The sequence below is a fragment of the Monocercomonoides exilis genome (genome assembly GCF_001643675.1).
Source record: "Monocercomonoides exilis strain PA203 chromosome Unknown scaffold58-502437, whole genome shotgun sequence".
Lineage (NCBI taxonomy): Eukaryota > Preaxostyla > Oxymonadida > Polymastigidae > Monocercomonoides > Monocercomonoides exilis.
This window is the reverse complement of record NW_027150603.1, coordinates 480146-497500: the sequence shown is the minus strand read 5'-3', so window position 1 is coordinate 497500 and position 17355 is coordinate 480146. Positions and strand designations below refer to the sequence as shown.

The 17355-nt window shown below is 36.4% G+C and overlaps 4 protein-coding genes across 4 annotated transcripts; all 4 read right to left on the bottom strand.

Annotated features, from left to right (window-relative positions):
• Positions 1-878: 878 nt before the first annotated feature.
• On the bottom strand, positions 879-4607 carry MONOS_13507 (uncharacterized protein; the record flags this gene model as incomplete). Its single annotated transcript, XM_067866218.1, has 3 exons — positions 879-4426; positions 4488-4510; positions 4573-4607. 3 exons carry the CDS (start codon positions 4605-4607, stop codon positions 879-881), a joined length of 3606 nt encoding a protein of 1201 aa, XP_067719934.1.
• A 666-nt stretch (positions 4608-5273) lies between these two features.
• MONOS_13508 (uncharacterized protein) lies at positions 5274-5684 on the bottom strand (the record flags this gene model as incomplete). The annotated part of the gene is made up of 1 exon (XM_067866219.1): positions 5274-5684. The coding sequence occupies one exon, from the start codon at positions 5682-5684 to the stop codon at positions 5274-5276; it is 411 nt and encodes a 136-aa protein (XP_067719933.1).
• Positions 5685-5705: 21 nt separating this feature from the next.
• On the bottom strand, positions 5706-7649 carry MONOS_13509 (uncharacterized protein; the record flags this gene model as incomplete). Its single annotated transcript, XM_067866220.1, has 1 exon — positions 5706-7649. One exon carries the CDS (start codon positions 7647-7649, stop codon positions 5706-5708), a length of 1944 nt encoding a protein of 647 aa, XP_067719932.1.
• Positions 7650-9704: 2055 nt separating this feature from the next.
• Positions 9705-17250, bottom strand: MONOS_13510 (uncharacterized protein; the record flags this gene model as incomplete). Its single annotated transcript, XM_067866222.1, has 1 exon — positions 9705-17250. One exon carries the CDS (start codon positions 17248-17250, stop codon positions 10357-10359), a length of 6894 nt encoding a protein of 2297 aa, XP_067719931.1. The 3' UTR covers positions 9705-10356.
• Between the last annotated feature and the right edge of the window lie 105 nt (positions 17251-17355).

The following is a 17355-nucleotide window of genomic DNA, read 5'->3' as shown; positions in this document are numbered from 1 at the left end:
AATTGAAAATGTGAAAAGAGAGTTTTTCAACGAATTCAATCAATACATTTTCATTTGTTATGGATTTTAATTTTAGAAATATTTTTCTTTACGTTCATGATGTTTGTAAATTTGTTTTAACTGCAGGATACTGATGATTTTTCTCAATTCATTTTCCGATTTCTGAATTATTCAAAAAGAAATCATGAATGAAACATGCATTCCTAAAGTCATGGAACAACATTTTACGCATTGTGATGTTCTAAATTTTGAAATTCAACTCACTAATTGACTTTTTTCTGAATTTTTCATTCTTTGTTGTGGAGATAACAGGTTTCATCATTATGTTCCAGAATCTTTTGTACTTAAAGAATATCAACTCATAAACAACACTTCTCCTCGCTTTCGAAAACAAAGTTATTTTACCATGATAATTCATAAAATACATATAATGATTTATATTCAGTTATTCGTTTCAGAGTTTCATTTACGTTACAGATTTTCCATTTCACAAATATAAAACACTCCATTTCGTTTCATTTCACTTTTGGAATGTGAAAAAGTTAGAAATATATATCATTATTCTTAATTTTTGAATTGAAAACCAATTTAACCTGTTTCAAGTGAACAATACAAAAACCCTGAATAAAAAGTCAATAAACGATTAAATTAAAAGATAATGAATATATTAAAACCAATTTAACAATGAAAATGTCAAAAATGAGTGATTAAATGACAGTTGTTTATAGTCGAATGCAAAAGAAAAAATACTTGACAGACTTTTTCGACTCTTGCGTAAATGACAGATGTTATTCTTGAAAAAATAACATTTGATAGCCTTCAACAGGAATGTTCAATGTTTCAGACATAATGAATTCAAACGAAAATAACTGAAACATTTAGTATTCATCACCGTTTGGTTTGACGTGATCTCCATCACTTTCATCTGAAAATGCTTCATAAAAATTATCTCCTTCTTCTTCAGCATCATCCTCAACACTTTGAGTTTGATTCGCTCCACTTTCCCGTAACAAATTGAGCCTTTTCTGCTTCTTGATTATGTTTCTTATTCTGTCACGACATGCATTTGCAGATCTATGTGGAAGAACTTCGCTGATCTTTTCAAAGTCGCAATCATCGAGCACCATCGATTCCAGAGTCTCTGTTTCTTTCGCAGACCATCTCATTCTTGATGGATTGTTTGTGATGAAATTCCATTCTCTTCTTTCTCTGATTTTCTTTCTGATTTCCTTACCAGTCACTTCCAACTTCACAGTACCATCGAGATATTCCTTTATCGTTGACAAACATTCAGTACCGATTGAAACGATATCACCTCCTTTCCGCTTCAGTTGTTCCAACACCAACTCCTTCGATTTCTGCACCCACTTTTCTGACATCCTTGCTTCTTTGTTGAACAGTTTCAGATACCTCACAGCAGCCATTCGACACAACTTGATGCAGTGAACGTATGGATAGTGAAACTTTCTGCATGCACATTTGACAACCTCCCGAACAAAAAAGTTGAATGTGTCTATTATTGAGTCCCTTTTCCACTCACTTTCACCAATGACAATATTATGAAACACTGAAGGGTCTGACAGATCAGCGCTGAACACAACATCCTCCTCAAGAACTTCTCTTGGGAAGTTCAATCTGTTTGCCACGATAGTACCTCGAGTCGTTCTGTCAACATATTGCATTTCCACAGGTGAACCAAGTTTCCAGTTGGCAATGTACGCTGCAGTCTCCAGAACATTCTCTTTCAACTCTGGGTTGTTTTCGATCTTCAACAGTGCTGAACAGATGAACCCGGAACGAAAAGAATGAAATCCGAACATCTGTTCAGGGTAGCCCGCTTGCTTCGCTCGCTTTTGCAAACGAGCCCTCATTGCACCTTTCCTCATTCCCCAAAGGAAATGAGATCCCAGTTCACCCAAATTCCAAGTGTCGAATGTAGTTAATGTTAATCCATATTGGATTACCAAATACTCCTCCAACCACCATATCACGTTCAGATTGTTCTTTTCTTTGATGTCACCTTCAACCGTGACACAGTGATCATCGTTCCTAATGCCCTTACCACATGCCAAATTGATTGTGACCTTGACAAATGACGAACCTCCTTTTGAAAACACTCTCACTATATCTCTCAGACGAATTCTGGAGCATGTCAAACTTCTTGCTCCCGTTGCGAGAGCAAAAAGAAACAGAGAAGCCTCTCTCGGCTTTTCCACATTCCAATCTGGAATGCAAGAAAGGATTCTATCCAAGTCCCGAACAATAAGAGGTTCTTTATGTTTTGTGACACATTGAAACTCCTCCAATTCATCATTGTCAAACAACTGATCTCTTTGAAATTGAATTTCCGCTATTGCCAACAATGCCATCTTTCTTACTTCTTGTGTAACAATTTCTTTAGTTCTATACCATGAAATATAATACAATGATGGAAGAACTGAGTCTCTCAAACTTTTTATTGAATATCCAACTGCAGCTCCTAACAGTTTGATAAATCCATACACTGCATCCATGTTGAGTGGCCAAGGCTCATGTTTGAATTTTCTGCAGAAGGAAACAAACATTGCATAAACCCAAGCATGTGTTTTTTTCTTATCCTTACTAATTGGTAGGCCTGTTTTCAGATAAGGCTCAAATGTTTCTTTGCTAAATGTTCGCAGCGCAACAGAAAATTTTGAAGGTGTTTGGTAACCACTTCTTGGTGAAGTGTCTACAGGATTTTCACAAGCTGGTGTGTGTAAATTTAAAGGCCTCAATACATCTCCTGAAACTCCATAAATATCCATATTCGTTAATGGTTCTTTCGTTTTGTCATCGAATAAGATTGACTCTTTAGATGTTCTGTTCTCTGCTTTAATAGCTTCAAAATTCTGATGAATGAGTTGCTTGTTTTCCTCTGTCATCAACACTGACTTCCTCTTCATTTTCGGACGACCAACTTTTGAATGCTGAACATAATCATTCCGATCACTCAATTTCTTTTTCTCTTTCTTTTCATTACTCCTTCTTGATCTTATTTTAAATGTTCTTGATGTAGATCCATCATTCAATTCGAGCGAATTCGTCAAACCAGCACAATGAACATTTTCATTACAGGAATGTTGAAAAAAAGAATTATCATCATTTCTCTCACCATCATTCATCTTCACAATCTTTCTCCTTTCTGCCAACGAAATGCTTTTGATTTTTTCCAAGCAAGCTTTTTTGCTAACCCTTTTCGGGAGAATGCGAAGAGATCCAGTGGAAGAAAATTCATTTGAACTTTCAAACATATTCTCCTCCTCATTTTCTGTCGAGCTTTTTGAGCCTGTTCTGGCTTTTCTTTTCTTTCTTTTTTTGCACTTTTTGTGTGTCAGGTTTTGATGTTTGGTAAATGAACCGAACGAACTTTCTTCTTGATGGTTCACACATTCTGCTTCATTTGAAATGCAATCAACACCTTCAATCTGCTTCTCCATTTGATGTTTATCATTTTTATTTGCAAATGAACAATCTATTTCATTGCGAGCAGATGTTGTGTTGCATTTTTTGTTTGCAGCAATTCTTATTCTTGGTCTTCCTCTTTTCATTTTCGTTGATGAAATGTTTGTTGCTCCAACCACTGTATCATTCAAAGCTCCTCCAGATAATTCCTCCTCCATTTCAATTTCGTGTGATGTTTCTGTTTTCTTTGTATTGACAAACTCCTTCATTCTTTCACAAAAATCTGTTGAACTTACACTGGCAGATGTGAGTTGAATAGTTGTTCCATCATGAAATAAGTGCTCCTCCTCAAAATTTCTTTCCTCATTTGCTCCTTCCGTGCATTCTTGTTGGTCATTATTTGATTTTGAAGATTTGTCAATAAAATTTTGCTCCTCCATATTAGAACAAGCATTTTCATCCTCCAATTCTTCCTGTTTTTGAAGATTTTCAAGACAAAGTTGATCCAAATCCTCACTTTTTGAAATATACAGAGGACGGGGATAGATGGAAACGTGATAAAACTCACGTATTGAATCGAGCGAAGGTTGAGGAGGGAGCGATTTGAAGATTGACGAATAATAGTCAATTTTTGGACAATTTGGTTCTTTCGTTAAACGAAATAACCACTCTGTCAAAGATGGAACATCATCTCCATTTTTCTCTTTTTCTCTGTTTTTCGAAGAAATTGGAGAAGGAAAAGGAGTGTTTGATCGAGAAGGATACATTGAAGTTGATAAATGAGGAGTTGAAGTCACATTGTCATAAATATTGGATTGGGAAGTTTCGGAAAAGCGGAGAGGAGAAAGCGGAGGCATAATTTGAGCAGGAGAAGAAGGCGGAGTGACGAGATACGAAGAAGGAGGAGAGAAAAAGCCGGGCTGCGATGGGGAAAGGATGGCATGCTTGCTTATTTTCAATGATTCTTCTTTCTTTTTCCGTTCGAAGCTTTTATTGAATTTATCTTTTAAAATAAATGAATATAAGATTTGTAAAATAAATTTGATGAATGAAAAAAAACAAACCTTTGTAATTCATTGCTCTTCCACTTAAAGAAAAATCAAATATAATTATTATAATAAGACAAATATTAATAATAAAAGACCACACAGGCGATCTTGGCTCTTTGTGAAATTTCGAATCATATTTTGTGAAAATTACTCAAAGAAGAAATTCTATTGTTATTAATTGATAAGAGACGAAAAACAAAGCATATCAAATATTCCAATTAAAGGTTGGTAACTTGAAAATATTTGTTATATCAAAAGAAAACATACAAAGTGATGATTTGATAGAAGCTGAATCAGAATAACAATTGGATTAAAAAAACAATGAAAATCGGATGACGTATTTATTAATAAATCATACGATGTTTTAATTGAAAACCAAAAGTTGCTAATTGTTCCTGTGGGTGTTTCCCTTGCAAGTTTTGATTCGAAATTAAATTGTGGTAATTTTTTTTGATCAAATATTTTTTTTTCAAAAAAGTTTTCTATTATTTCTCAATGAAGAACTTTTTGTGAGAAATAAAAAAAAATATGAAAAAACGAAAAAATTCAAGCTTTCATTTGGACACTTTTTCGATGAACAAATATCAGCAGATGAAGCTTTCCGATGTTGGGCAACCTAGTAATGCGATTTTTGATCGTCTTATCAGATTTTCTTGACAAACACATATTTTTTCAAATTTTTTGGAATTTTTCGTAATTTCTTGGATTTTTTTGCATCATTCGAGAATATTGATTTTTGTCCACATGAGCCCCGTTGCTGACCTGTTCACACGCAGGCGTCGCCTTTGTATCTAACCTAACCTAGGGGAAAGCCTTCATCATGTCTGTAGCTCTTTCGCCTTCATTATAAAGTCTAACTAGTATGTCATCATCTTCTTTCCTCCATATGATTCTTCTTATGTTATTCTTTTCGTTTCTTTCTCTCTCTTTCAACACTTCTTCTCTCTCTTTCTTTCTTCTCTCATAAACTGTTAAATGTGACTTTCGATCAACTTTGAACTTGTTCTTTCTCACCGGCGCCTTTGATGTGCAACTCTCAGCCATTCCGCAGAATATTGTTGCCATTTCTTCTGGTGTCTTCCCTTGTTCAAGGAGCTGATCTTGTATGAACATGTTGGAAATCGTCGAAGCAACAGTATATAGGTCTGTCTTTCTCTGTTCTTCTTTTTTCTTATCATTTAATTCTTTCATTCTGTATTCTGCAACCATCATCAACTCTTCATTTTCTTCAACCTACTTCTTTGAACCGTTTCTAATGTGTCTATCTCTTTTCGCTTCCTCCACAATCAACTCTCCATAATACTCACTCATTCTTCTTTTCACGAACTCCGAAAACTTCTCCATTGTGGTTTTCTCTTTTTTCGCTTTTTCCTTAAAAGAAACACCATGAAACACTTCCAACTCCAATAGTGTTTCATCGAACACTGTTTGGTTGCTATCATCATGGGATGTTATAAGTCTTGATGCAACCATGGCTCGCTTCACGGCTTCTTTGATGTAAGTGCATTGCGAAAGTCGACACTGTTGCCAGCCAGCAACAAAGGCTGTTTTTTCCATGACTGCTCGTTGGGTTTCATCGTCTTTGTTCGCAGCGATAAGAGCGGTGCATATGAAGCCACTACGAAGCGAGTGGAAGCAGAACAGATGACGAGGATAACCAGCAGCTTCCGCTCTGCTCTTAAAACGCTCCCTCATGCTGTCTGTGCTCAGTGGCCACACAAGATGATTGAGGTTTGCTTTTTCTTTTGCGTTGTTCCAATCTGACAGTCTAACTCCTGTTTTTTGATACACATGCAACGAGAGCCAATAGACTGGATCGTCATCATTTTCTTCATCTTCGTCGCCTTCAATTGTGACCTTGTGCCCCCAGTTGTGCGATGCTTTTGTTCTGTTGTACTGGATTGTACATAACAGTTTTCCATTCTCCTTTGATCTCACAACTTGTTTGATATCTGACAGTTTCACGTTGGAAAGTGTAACAGCGCGAGCCCCTGTGTGAACAGCGACGAGATAAAGAGATGATTCAAGCGCCTTATCGAGCATTGTGTTGGGAATGAAATGAACTATTCTTTTGACATCTTTAAGAACAGCAGGTTCTTTTTTTGTAACTGTTTTTTGCACTTCACTGCTGTGTTTGAGACATCTCACAGCATCTCTTAAAGAATGATAAGTATTAGAACTTAATCTTTTTCCCCTTTTTATGATGTTAATTCTTTTTAGAGAAGGTATTATGACGTAGCATATGGAGGAAAGAGGGTAGTGGCACTCTTTCCCGCAGAACAAAACGAACCCTCTTGCTGCTTCATGATGCAGTGGCCAAGGTTCGATTTCCACTTTTTCAGCCCATATTGTCAGCAAGCGGTTCGCCCACGAATGTTTTCGTTTGGTAGCATCGGACCAAATCGATTCAACGTTCAAATATTTTTTCGCTTTTTCCGTACTGACTCTGCTCACTGCTTCATCCATTCTAGTGGGATGAAAGAAGAGAGAGGAGGAAGGAATGATGGACGATGACGACAGAGAGGAAGAGAGAGAATTAGGAGATACATCTGTTGAAGATGTTTGAAATAGTTCGGAGAAGGATGTGGAAGGGGGAGAAGCACGAGCAGGAGTTTTTGAGGGAGAAGACAAGCTGTTAAGGGTATCTGCTTTTTCCGCTTGAAACATATGATCGTTTCTCAGATATTCAACGGCGTCATATGTTTTATCAATTATCTCGTGAATATCTTTTTCGGATAATTCTTTCATTTTTTTCTCTTCATTATCAGTTTCTTCTTCTTCTATCAAAGGATTTTCATCCACTTCATCATTTTCATCGCACTTAGAAACTTCACTTGTTATTTCTTCTGATTCTGAATAGTCGATGGCCCTGTCATATTTGTCGGATTTGCTTTTTTTCGAACTGTATTTTACTGAAGGAAGAATGTGAGTTATCGATGGTGTTCTTGTCGAATCTGAAGAGAGTAATTTATTTGATGAACTTTTTTTATGCAACGAAACTTTTTGAAGAGATGGAATTGAAGAAGTTGGAGTGCAATTTGAAGATGAAGAACAGTGATGAGTGTTTTGTGATGGAGATAGAAACTCTTTCATGAACGACATCATTCTTTCGCACACTTCTTCCCTTCTGATGAACTCATTTTCATCGAAATTGTCGGAAAGTGTGCGAATTTGCATTTGTGGAGTTGAAAATGACTGAATATAATAAAAACAATAAATTCTTAATTTTTCATGAAAAAAACAAACGTTTTCTGAAATGTTATTGGATTGTTCGTGTTTGTCCTTTGAATTTTTTTCTTCATTAGTTCTCTGTGATATAAAAACAATAAAAATAATAAAATTTTATCAAATAAAAACAAACATTGTAATTTTCAGTATCATTTGAAAACACAGAGTTTTCATTTTCATTCAAAATTTCACTAGTGACCGTATTTGATACAAACGAGCCAAATTCGATTTCCATTGGCATTTTTTGAAAGCGCAAATATTTTATTACATATTTTTTTGACCATTTTTCTTCGACAAAAAAAAACAATTTTTATAAAATTTTTAGACTATTCGAAAGATATCAGAATAAATTATATTTCTTTGATATGTAATGGATAAAAACGATAATAAATAACTCAGAAACGGGCTTCCAAAACAGCACTTCGCTTTCTTTAATGAATAGCAGGTTGAAATGATTTTGAAAAATATAATACAACATCTTCACTTTAATCTTTTTGTATATCAGTTATGAAAAAAGTTGTTTTGTGAAAAATAAAGAAAAACAGCATATGAAACAAACAAATGAAAATTGTTCCACATAATCGAATAAAGAAAAAATATTTCAAATCAAATATGAATGACGATCAAAAATTGAATAATATCAAGAGCAAACTGTAATGATGTATTTCCGAGTGAATTTGAAATTCTATTGTTTTCGTAATATTCATCGAAAGTGTCTATTTGAATTTTTTCGTGTGTTATTCTTTGTTTATTAGAAAAATGTTGAATATATGAAAATTTAGGAAGAAATGAATTAGTTGAAAGCATTCAGTCAATGGGATGTGTGAGAATGATAATTTCAAAAGAATAAAGAGTTGAGAGAAATTATTTATAACTGTAATGATGTTCATGAAAAGTTATATTGAATTATTCTTTCATTGCTTCATGAGTAATTCTATCAGTATTTTTTTTTCAATTTCTTGTTTTAATACCAGCTCAATATTCAATAAAGAACTGAAAACAATATCAAACTTGAAAACAAGAAATAACAATGTTCTCCTTTCATTTTTTTCTGTTTTTTTAAGCAACATTTGTATCATCAGAGTTTCTCCTTCGAAATCAAAAAGTTTCCGCATGTAACAATCCTCCAATCATCTGAAAAATTTAATGAGAAAAAATACTAAAGTCAGTTGCGGATATTAAAAACATCAGAATTTTGTATCTAACTAACCTGTAATATTCTCAAATGAGTAAAATCATTCATTTCTCCAAAGTTCAAAATGAAATTCATTCTAAAAATATATAACTTGGAAGTTATTCCTCTATTATTTGTATGAAAATTTTTGTTTGATAAATATCTTAAACTTTATTAGAAAAAATCACTTTTACAAAAAAAATATTATGGGTTATGTTGTAAAACTTCCAAAAAACCTTTGAAAATATTGCTTAGTGTAAAAAATGAGTGCTGTTTGTAAACATATGAACGTTTTAGTCACAAAAAAATTCAATTTTTCAAGTTTTTGCTCAAAGTCACATTTCTGAAATTTTTCGATTTTTCACAAAGTTATTTATTGTGCAAAAAATCGTTAACAGCTCCATTTGGAAATATCATTTTCAAAAAAACACACACTCACAAAGACTCAATCAAATATTATAATTGTTAACCAATAATTGAATCATGTATTTGTGGTTCATCTTTTGACATCATCTTTTTTTTTTTATCTTTTTTGTCACAGACGACATTCGTATGATTATTTTTCATTTATCCTATTTTAGCAAAAACAATAATTTCGAATTTCAGACAATAAACATGAAAAAAAAGAATTATGTTTTAACTTGATTATTAATTATCAAAATATGAAAGGGTATTCCGAGATTATTTTGAAAAAGAAAATAGAAAAAATAAAAGCTATTCTCAACCGCGGAATCCTTCCACATGGAAGAATCTTAAATTTTTGATAACCTTCGAACAGTATTAGATGCGTTTCTATTTTGATGAAAAAATTCAGTGTTTTAAAATAAATCTTAATAACTTGACTATTCAAACTGTGTTAGTGTTGCGTGCTGAAAAACACTCAATCAATAAAAAATGAATGAAACAAAAATTGAAAAGTTAGACAAAAATAACGAAAATGGTTTGAGTTACACAAGAAGATGACTGTAAATATATATCGGATTAACAATCGAAATAAGAATGGTTTAACATAATCTCCATGTGTGAAAACATTCAAAAAGGTGTTAGAAAATCAATCAAAAGAATAAATATGAAAAACAACAGAAAATAAATACTCATGTCTATTAACAATCAAAAGTGAAATACAATCACAAAGGCTTGATAAATGAAAAAAAAGATAAACACAAACAGTTGTTTTGGTGAATGACAAAATCTAGTGAAAAAAAAAACAAGCACAATAAAAACAAATATTCATTTGTGGCTTTCCCACAAATCAAAACACGTTCTCAAAAATGAAAAAAAAATTTTTTTTTAAAATAAAAAACTGGTTAACTTCAATTCCACAAAGCAACCACTGGTAATGTGACTGCTCTGATGTTTCCATTTCATCAAAAAAACAACTCCTTCCGTATTTATTCATCCATATTTCCTCCATTTCCTCTTTCTGCTCGCCTTCATTCCAATTCCAAACTATTTCAAACTGCAACTGCTGCTGGCACTTCCCTATTCTTCATTATCCTCATTATTCTCATTATCCTGTCCATTCGCTTCGCAATACATCAAAGACTGAATCGCAACTGCATCCGAAACTGTCATGACCACCACTTCTTTCGGAAAGTGCCCAAGAAACTCCCGCTTCAAATCTCCCAATGTCGGCCGCAGCCCTTCCTCGCCTGACAGACACCCCTTCACCACCTCTTCGAGAGTCGAGTGCTCATCCCCCATCCTCGGCCTCTCCCCACAAACAATCTTGTCTCCTGCAATCGCTGCCTCATACTCCCCAAACGGAATCTCCAGTGTCACACACTCCCACAGCATCATCCCTATCGAGAATGCCACAGATTCTTTTGTTGCACCCATCTTCTTGTTCATCAGCAGCTCTGGCGCCTTCCACCTCAGGCATTCCTTCCTGTTGTATTCATCATCCTCAAACGCTGATGAAGGAAGAGAGTCACTGTCATCATCATCATCACTGGCTGATGTCACAACAGTTGACGAAGAGATGGAGGATGAATCAGAATCATCATCAGACGAGAAATCAGAGTGCATCACAATGCAAATGACCATATGTTCTGAGAACAACACAATATGCGGACTCAGATTGGAAAGAGATTGAAGAGGGTTTTCCATTTCATCAAAGGAGTGGAGAGCAAGATTAGCAACCCAGAACAGGATTTGGGCTGCTGTTTGTTCTCTCTCCTGAAGAGTGCCTATTTCCATCTCCTTCTTCTCGTTCTTTCCATGCAACAACATGAACAACGAATCCCTCAAGTCCACAATCAGCTTTTCATGAGGCGATGAGCAGGCCATTGCATCCACCAGATTCGACATCGATGATGTGGTGGGGCACAGATCATCTCCTCGAACAAATGTTGAATCTGAATCATTTGAAGTTGTTGAAGTGGATGAGACCGATGGAGATGGTGTTCTCTTCCTTATTTCCTCTTCCTCAACCTTCTCCAATACCCATTCTGGAATCTTGTCCGAATCCTTTCCAAGAATGTATTCTGTCGAACCACTCTCAGATAGAAGATGCTCGGATGATTCAGAATGTTGCATATTCGTATCATACACCCTCTTCTTGATCCTCTCTTCGTTCTTCTTCTCTGTCTCTCTCTCCTCTCTCCTCCACTGCTCTTCTGGTGACATCTCCATCGTGACCATCTCAAATGCCTTCGGATCCTTCTTCACTGTGTCATTCACAATCTCCTCCAGTTCTTCTGTTCGTCTCTTTGCCTTCCTCCACCGAACGACAAACAAAATAAATCCAATCAAAACAATCAAAAATAACATTGACAACACAAGAACAATGATAATCCAATAAGATTTTCCTCCTTTTCCACTTTCAACAATGTTTTCTTCTCTTTTTGGCTCAATCTCACTTTTGTTCTTCAGAATGAATGAAGTTGTTGATGAAGGAGATTCTTTATTCCCAAATAAAACATGCACACTCACTTCTATTTCATCTCCACAACTTCTGATGAGATCTTTTGCCACGCTCCCTTCTGCTTCTCTTTCTGACAAAACCCCATTTGAATCAAAATCATAATGCTCAATATGTTTCTCTTCTCCTTTCCTCTTCACAACTGAGAATGACAGATTACATGGAACAAGAAGCAATCCTTTGAATGTCAGTTTCATTCTATCTGTCTCTTCCTTTGCTTCCACACTCTCCAATACTGGAATGAAAAATGATGATTCTCTCTCTGAAGCAATTCCTTCAAAACTGCACCCTTCATCCAACATCCAAAGTGATGAATTTGGCAAAACTCCATCTCCTCCTTTCAAACTCATCACATTCAATGTTCCAGAATCTGAACAGATGATGTTTCTTCTCAGCGATGGATATCCTTCAATTGATGGATTGTTGTCAATGAACTCTCCTTTCTCAATAATCACATTTCCACCTCTCATTGTTATTCCACCATCTGGTGAATTCGAGATTGTTGTGTCTTTCATCGTCACAGAACTCTTCACAACATCCACAAGGGATCCATCCCATCTGCACATCTCTTCCCCTTCATTCAAATTCTTCTCATTTCTTTCCTTTGAACTTCCATCAAAAATGCAACAATCAAATTTCACATCCAAACAATTCTCCATTTTCATCAATTTTCCTTTCGTGATTTTTGAACTGATTCCACTTATTGTGCAATTTGTCAATTGCATCGTCTTTTTCATTGACAGGCAACATATCAATGATTCTTCATTTCCCTCAACTGTGATATTTTCTGTGTTGAAATTCTTGATTGTTAATTTTCCACATTCAATAATTTCAACAAGCGAATGAGAAATAGTTGAATTGCTGATCTCAAACAAATAAATCACTGATGGAAGTTGAGAAGAAAGATGCAATGCAGATTTTTGAAGCACGAGATTTGATATTGTGCATCCATCAAGTTGCAATTCTCCCTTTGCCATGTTGAAAATGTGAAATGGAATAATGGTAAAAGCAACATTTCCTTCTTCTGCTGATTGTTTTGAGCTGAATGAACAATTCATCACCTCAAGGATTCCTCCTTCTGGCGACATCAGTGATTCATGCGAAGAAATGAAATTCGAATCAAACACAAAATTCACTCTCACAAATGACACTTCTCCAGTTGTTGTCAACAGCGCATTCTTTGTTTTTTCAATCCCTGATTCCACCTCAACTTCACACAAGTCTCTATTCTTTGAGCTTAAACTCATTTCTTTCAGACTTGCCTCTTCACCAATCACGCTCTCTTCAACAACAAACATCAGACTTATGAAATCTGAAGTCAGATGCATCAATCCACAATCAATTGAATGACACGGAAGTGTGCTGGTTCCGCATTGCCTCTCATTCGACCCATTCACACTGCTCACAATGATCGTATCGCTCTGATGGATAGTCACAAATCCAATCAGATTCGTATCGCTTGTGTATTCGCAGAGATCAATTCCATATATCGCATTGAAACGAGTGTAATGGCCTTCTCGAAGATCAAACTGGAATTGGCTTTCATTAATCTGGGATGTGATGTTGAAACATTCGATAAAAATGTCATTTCCCACTATTGCTGTATTTGCGCTGAATTTCATCCCCACAAATGTGAAATCAAGAAACCCTGTTTCTTTTGTTGCCAAATACACTCCTCCTCCTTTCCCATTGGGGCAGCTGCATTGACTGACTTCGGACTTAATCATCTTCATCGATCCTGATGCACCCAATGTGAAGAATATCGCACCTCCTTTTTCACTTGATTCTGCTTTGTCTTCGGTGATGTTGCTCGAATTTACAATCAAACAAATCTTTTTCTCACTCTTTGACTCCAAAATGCTTGCTCCATTGTCACTTCTCTTCACCCCTGAAAATGATGAATTATTAATATTGAGACTCATTTCCTCACTCACTTCATTTATCTTTGTTGTTAGTTCAGTTCCTTTGATCAGAAGAAGACATCCTCTGCTTTCATTCAATGAATCCACACGAACATTCACAAAATGGCAAGTAATTCCAGAATCATGAATGACAAATATGCTGTTTCCAACATTGCATGATTCAATCGACAAATCATTCACTTCCACAGTTCCTCCAATCGCATCCACAAATACACAATTAAATCCATTATTAACTCCAGCCTCTGAATGGAATGAACATCCAGTTATCACCAATTCTCCATTTTTGTTGGAAATAATCGTTTTGGCTGAGTTCTCAAATCCAGTTGACAGTTGAAGTTGGATATTCATCAATTCAAGATGCTCATCATTTTCCATGAAATATTCCAGTTGATTTCCAATTGCCTTTTCAAAATTCAATATCGCTTTTGTATCTTCTTCTCCCATCTTTACACTCTTTTTGATCTGATAGTTGGAAACATTGAAAGAATCTCGAATAATTGTTGATCCTTCAATTTGAATTGTTTTATTTCCATTCCCCCTTTCCATGTTTTCCATCCCTTTCCACGTTGTGAAGCACGGCTCTTCTTCACTTCCACATCTTGCAACATCAAATCCATTCGATGAGATAAATATCTCAATTGAGCTGTATGGAATCAGAAACATGAATAAATCCTTGTTTAAATGAAAGTTATCACTTCCAACAAAAAGAGTTTTATCATTTATCATTGAGGAATAATCAAACTTGAACGATCCATTTGTGACCGTTTTGTTCAGATCAGTTGCCAAAATAAATGCATTTCTTCCATGTTCTGCCTCATTTCTATCAAATATCAATTCTCCTGATAACTCAAACTTCGCATCTGTATCTCCCAGAGAAAGAAATATTCCTCCTCCACATCCACTGCTCTTGCATTGATTAAATGCTGTTATCCCTCCGCTGTGCAATGTTGAATCTCCAATTAGAGCTTTGCTTGACGATGATAATAGTTCAACTTTGATCCCTCCCCCATTCCCATTCACACACTCACACCCTTCTATTGTTGTGTTCCACACCACAAATGTCTCTCCTGCCTTCACATTCTTTGCCATCACCACTCCATCTCCTGTTGTCCGATTGACATTCCGAATTGTCAAATTACAAAGCATACTTTCTCCTGATGATGATCCTGTTGATGATGGTTCAGCAAATAGTGGTTGACTCATTTTTATATTTTTGATCTCAACATCAATCATCTTCAACTGCCCCAGCGCCACTTCAAGCACAGATGACGAGATTCCACTCCCTCCTGATGTGGAAGAGTCGATCACCACATCCTCCAGCGAAAGCGACCCGCTCCCATCAAACACCACAAACACACTCGGTGATAAACTTCCTGTTGCGTTGTGATCGATCCCCACATACCCCACCTCCAGTTGACCAGAAGATATGCAAAACAGCGTTGTCGAAGACGATGAAAGGGCTCCTGTTCCAATCACACTCACTGTCTTCCCTTTCCCCAAAACAGAAATCTTCTTTTCCCCAATATTGATTGTTTCCTTTTCGCTCACATGCTTCCCATCAAGTACTGTGATCTTTGAGCATAGTCGTACAAAATCAGTCCCTACCATATGCCACAATGTTTTGCATGGTGCGGCCTCACTCATCCCACACAAAGTATTGGAGTCGTCTCCATTCACCCCGACAGATAGAACCTTTGGACCTTCCTTCAACCAACCCTTCGTTTCTGTATGCTGATACACATAACTGCTTCCATTTAAAAAAAAATGGCACACTCTTTTATCATCACTATTAGTTGTGTACGATTCATAGAACGGGTTATTCGATGAAAAATGATTGCAATCGTCTTGGAAAAATACATCATGGCCATGTGGAATAGAATTAGTGCACCTGCAATCATGGAAGAAGAGAAAATAACTATAAATGTTGTTGTTTGGAGCTATTGATTGACATGGATCAAAATCCAATCCTCCGCCATCTGATGCTACCGAACACGAAATAAACTGAACGCTCCTCATTTTGAATGCAGCAGGAACAGTGGAACAACACATGCCCCCACCTTGCGAATTTGTAACTGAGCATGAAGTGAAACTGCAGTCAAACACACAAGCACTTTCCCCTTTGCCATTTTCTGTTCCAATACATGAAGATCCAGAAACCTGAAAAGATGTTAGATAAAGGCCTCCTCCACATTCTTTTGCTGTGCATTTCTGGAACTCGCACCCGCTGATCCTGACACATGAATAAATTTCGTAAGCAAAAATTCCACCACCATTATTTTTTGCGGTGCAAGCATTGAATGAGTTGTTTTCAGCCTTGATTGAGCTGATTTTATAGCACATGATTCCTCCGCCATAAGCATATGCATAGCAATCGTTGAATGAGCAATATTTCAATGAAAGAGTTCCCGATGCCAGATTATTCATGCAAATCGCTCCGCCATTTGAAGTCCCATCATTGAGAATATTATTATTTTCAGTTGTTTTAGAGCCATTCCATTCGCACCAAGTGAATGAATTTGTTCCATTGTCCGTCTCGTTCTGTCTCACTTGTTTCGATGGATTCCCCTCACTCCCGCTGATTGCAATATTCTGTGATCGATAGCATCTGACAAATGAAGTATTTGAGGCATCCAGGGAAGATGAGGGGCTGTTCAGTGAGGGGACAATACCCCCATCATACACATCCCACACTGACTCAAACTCACATCCACTCATCAGAAACGCCATTTGGCTTAACCCTTCAGCCGGATGTGTTGTTTTCAATGGAGTTGTTGAGATGTTGAAGAATTCTAATTGGGAAAGAGTGACAAAGCGCGATAAGATAAATGGGGCTGAAGATATGTAAAAAGATGAGAAATGAGAAGAGCAAACAGAAACATGGCATTTCTCTGAAATCTCTCCTTCCATTGCTTTTGAAGAGAAAAGTGGTGGAAATATCTGTTCAGTCGAGGATGAAGACGATCTGAGGGAAATGTTGGTGAACAATCCACAGCTTCCACAAAAATCAAAGAGGGATGTCTCTCTCTCAACTCCAACAACACATCCACTCACCTCAACAAAACTTCCATCTGATGCCCTGAGCACACTCTCCCCACTTTTTTCTATCAATGCCAATGAATTCAGTTGCAATGATGAATTGACCCCAACAACACTTCCCTCAACCCCACTCCCACCGCACACTCCCTCCTTTCCCCACATTTTCCACTCTTCACAAAAACCCCATTTTTGGACTTTCCCAACCTCTCCACTTCTCTCATTCAATTGTTTTGTATTTTTCTTCATCATTCTCTCTTCTTTCCAGGTCTCTCTCACCCTACCTTCTTTTCCTTCAATATGTGTGTCAAATAAATGGCCATCTCCAATTTTGTTGTTTTGAGCCTTTTCTGGCCATGTGCCTTCAGAATAATCCAATTTTCCTTCTTTCGCTGAATTCTCTCCAAAGCCTGCTCCATCACTTGTGGTACCCTTGCACATGCACCCCACACTAATTATCCACACACAATATAATATTCCTGACACTGCCACAACCATGCGTCTCAAACTGCTTTCTTTTCTATTTTCTGTCACAGACTAATATGGGCCCTTCAATTAAAAATTAATTCCCTTTTTCAACGTTGCGTATCATATAACATCAAA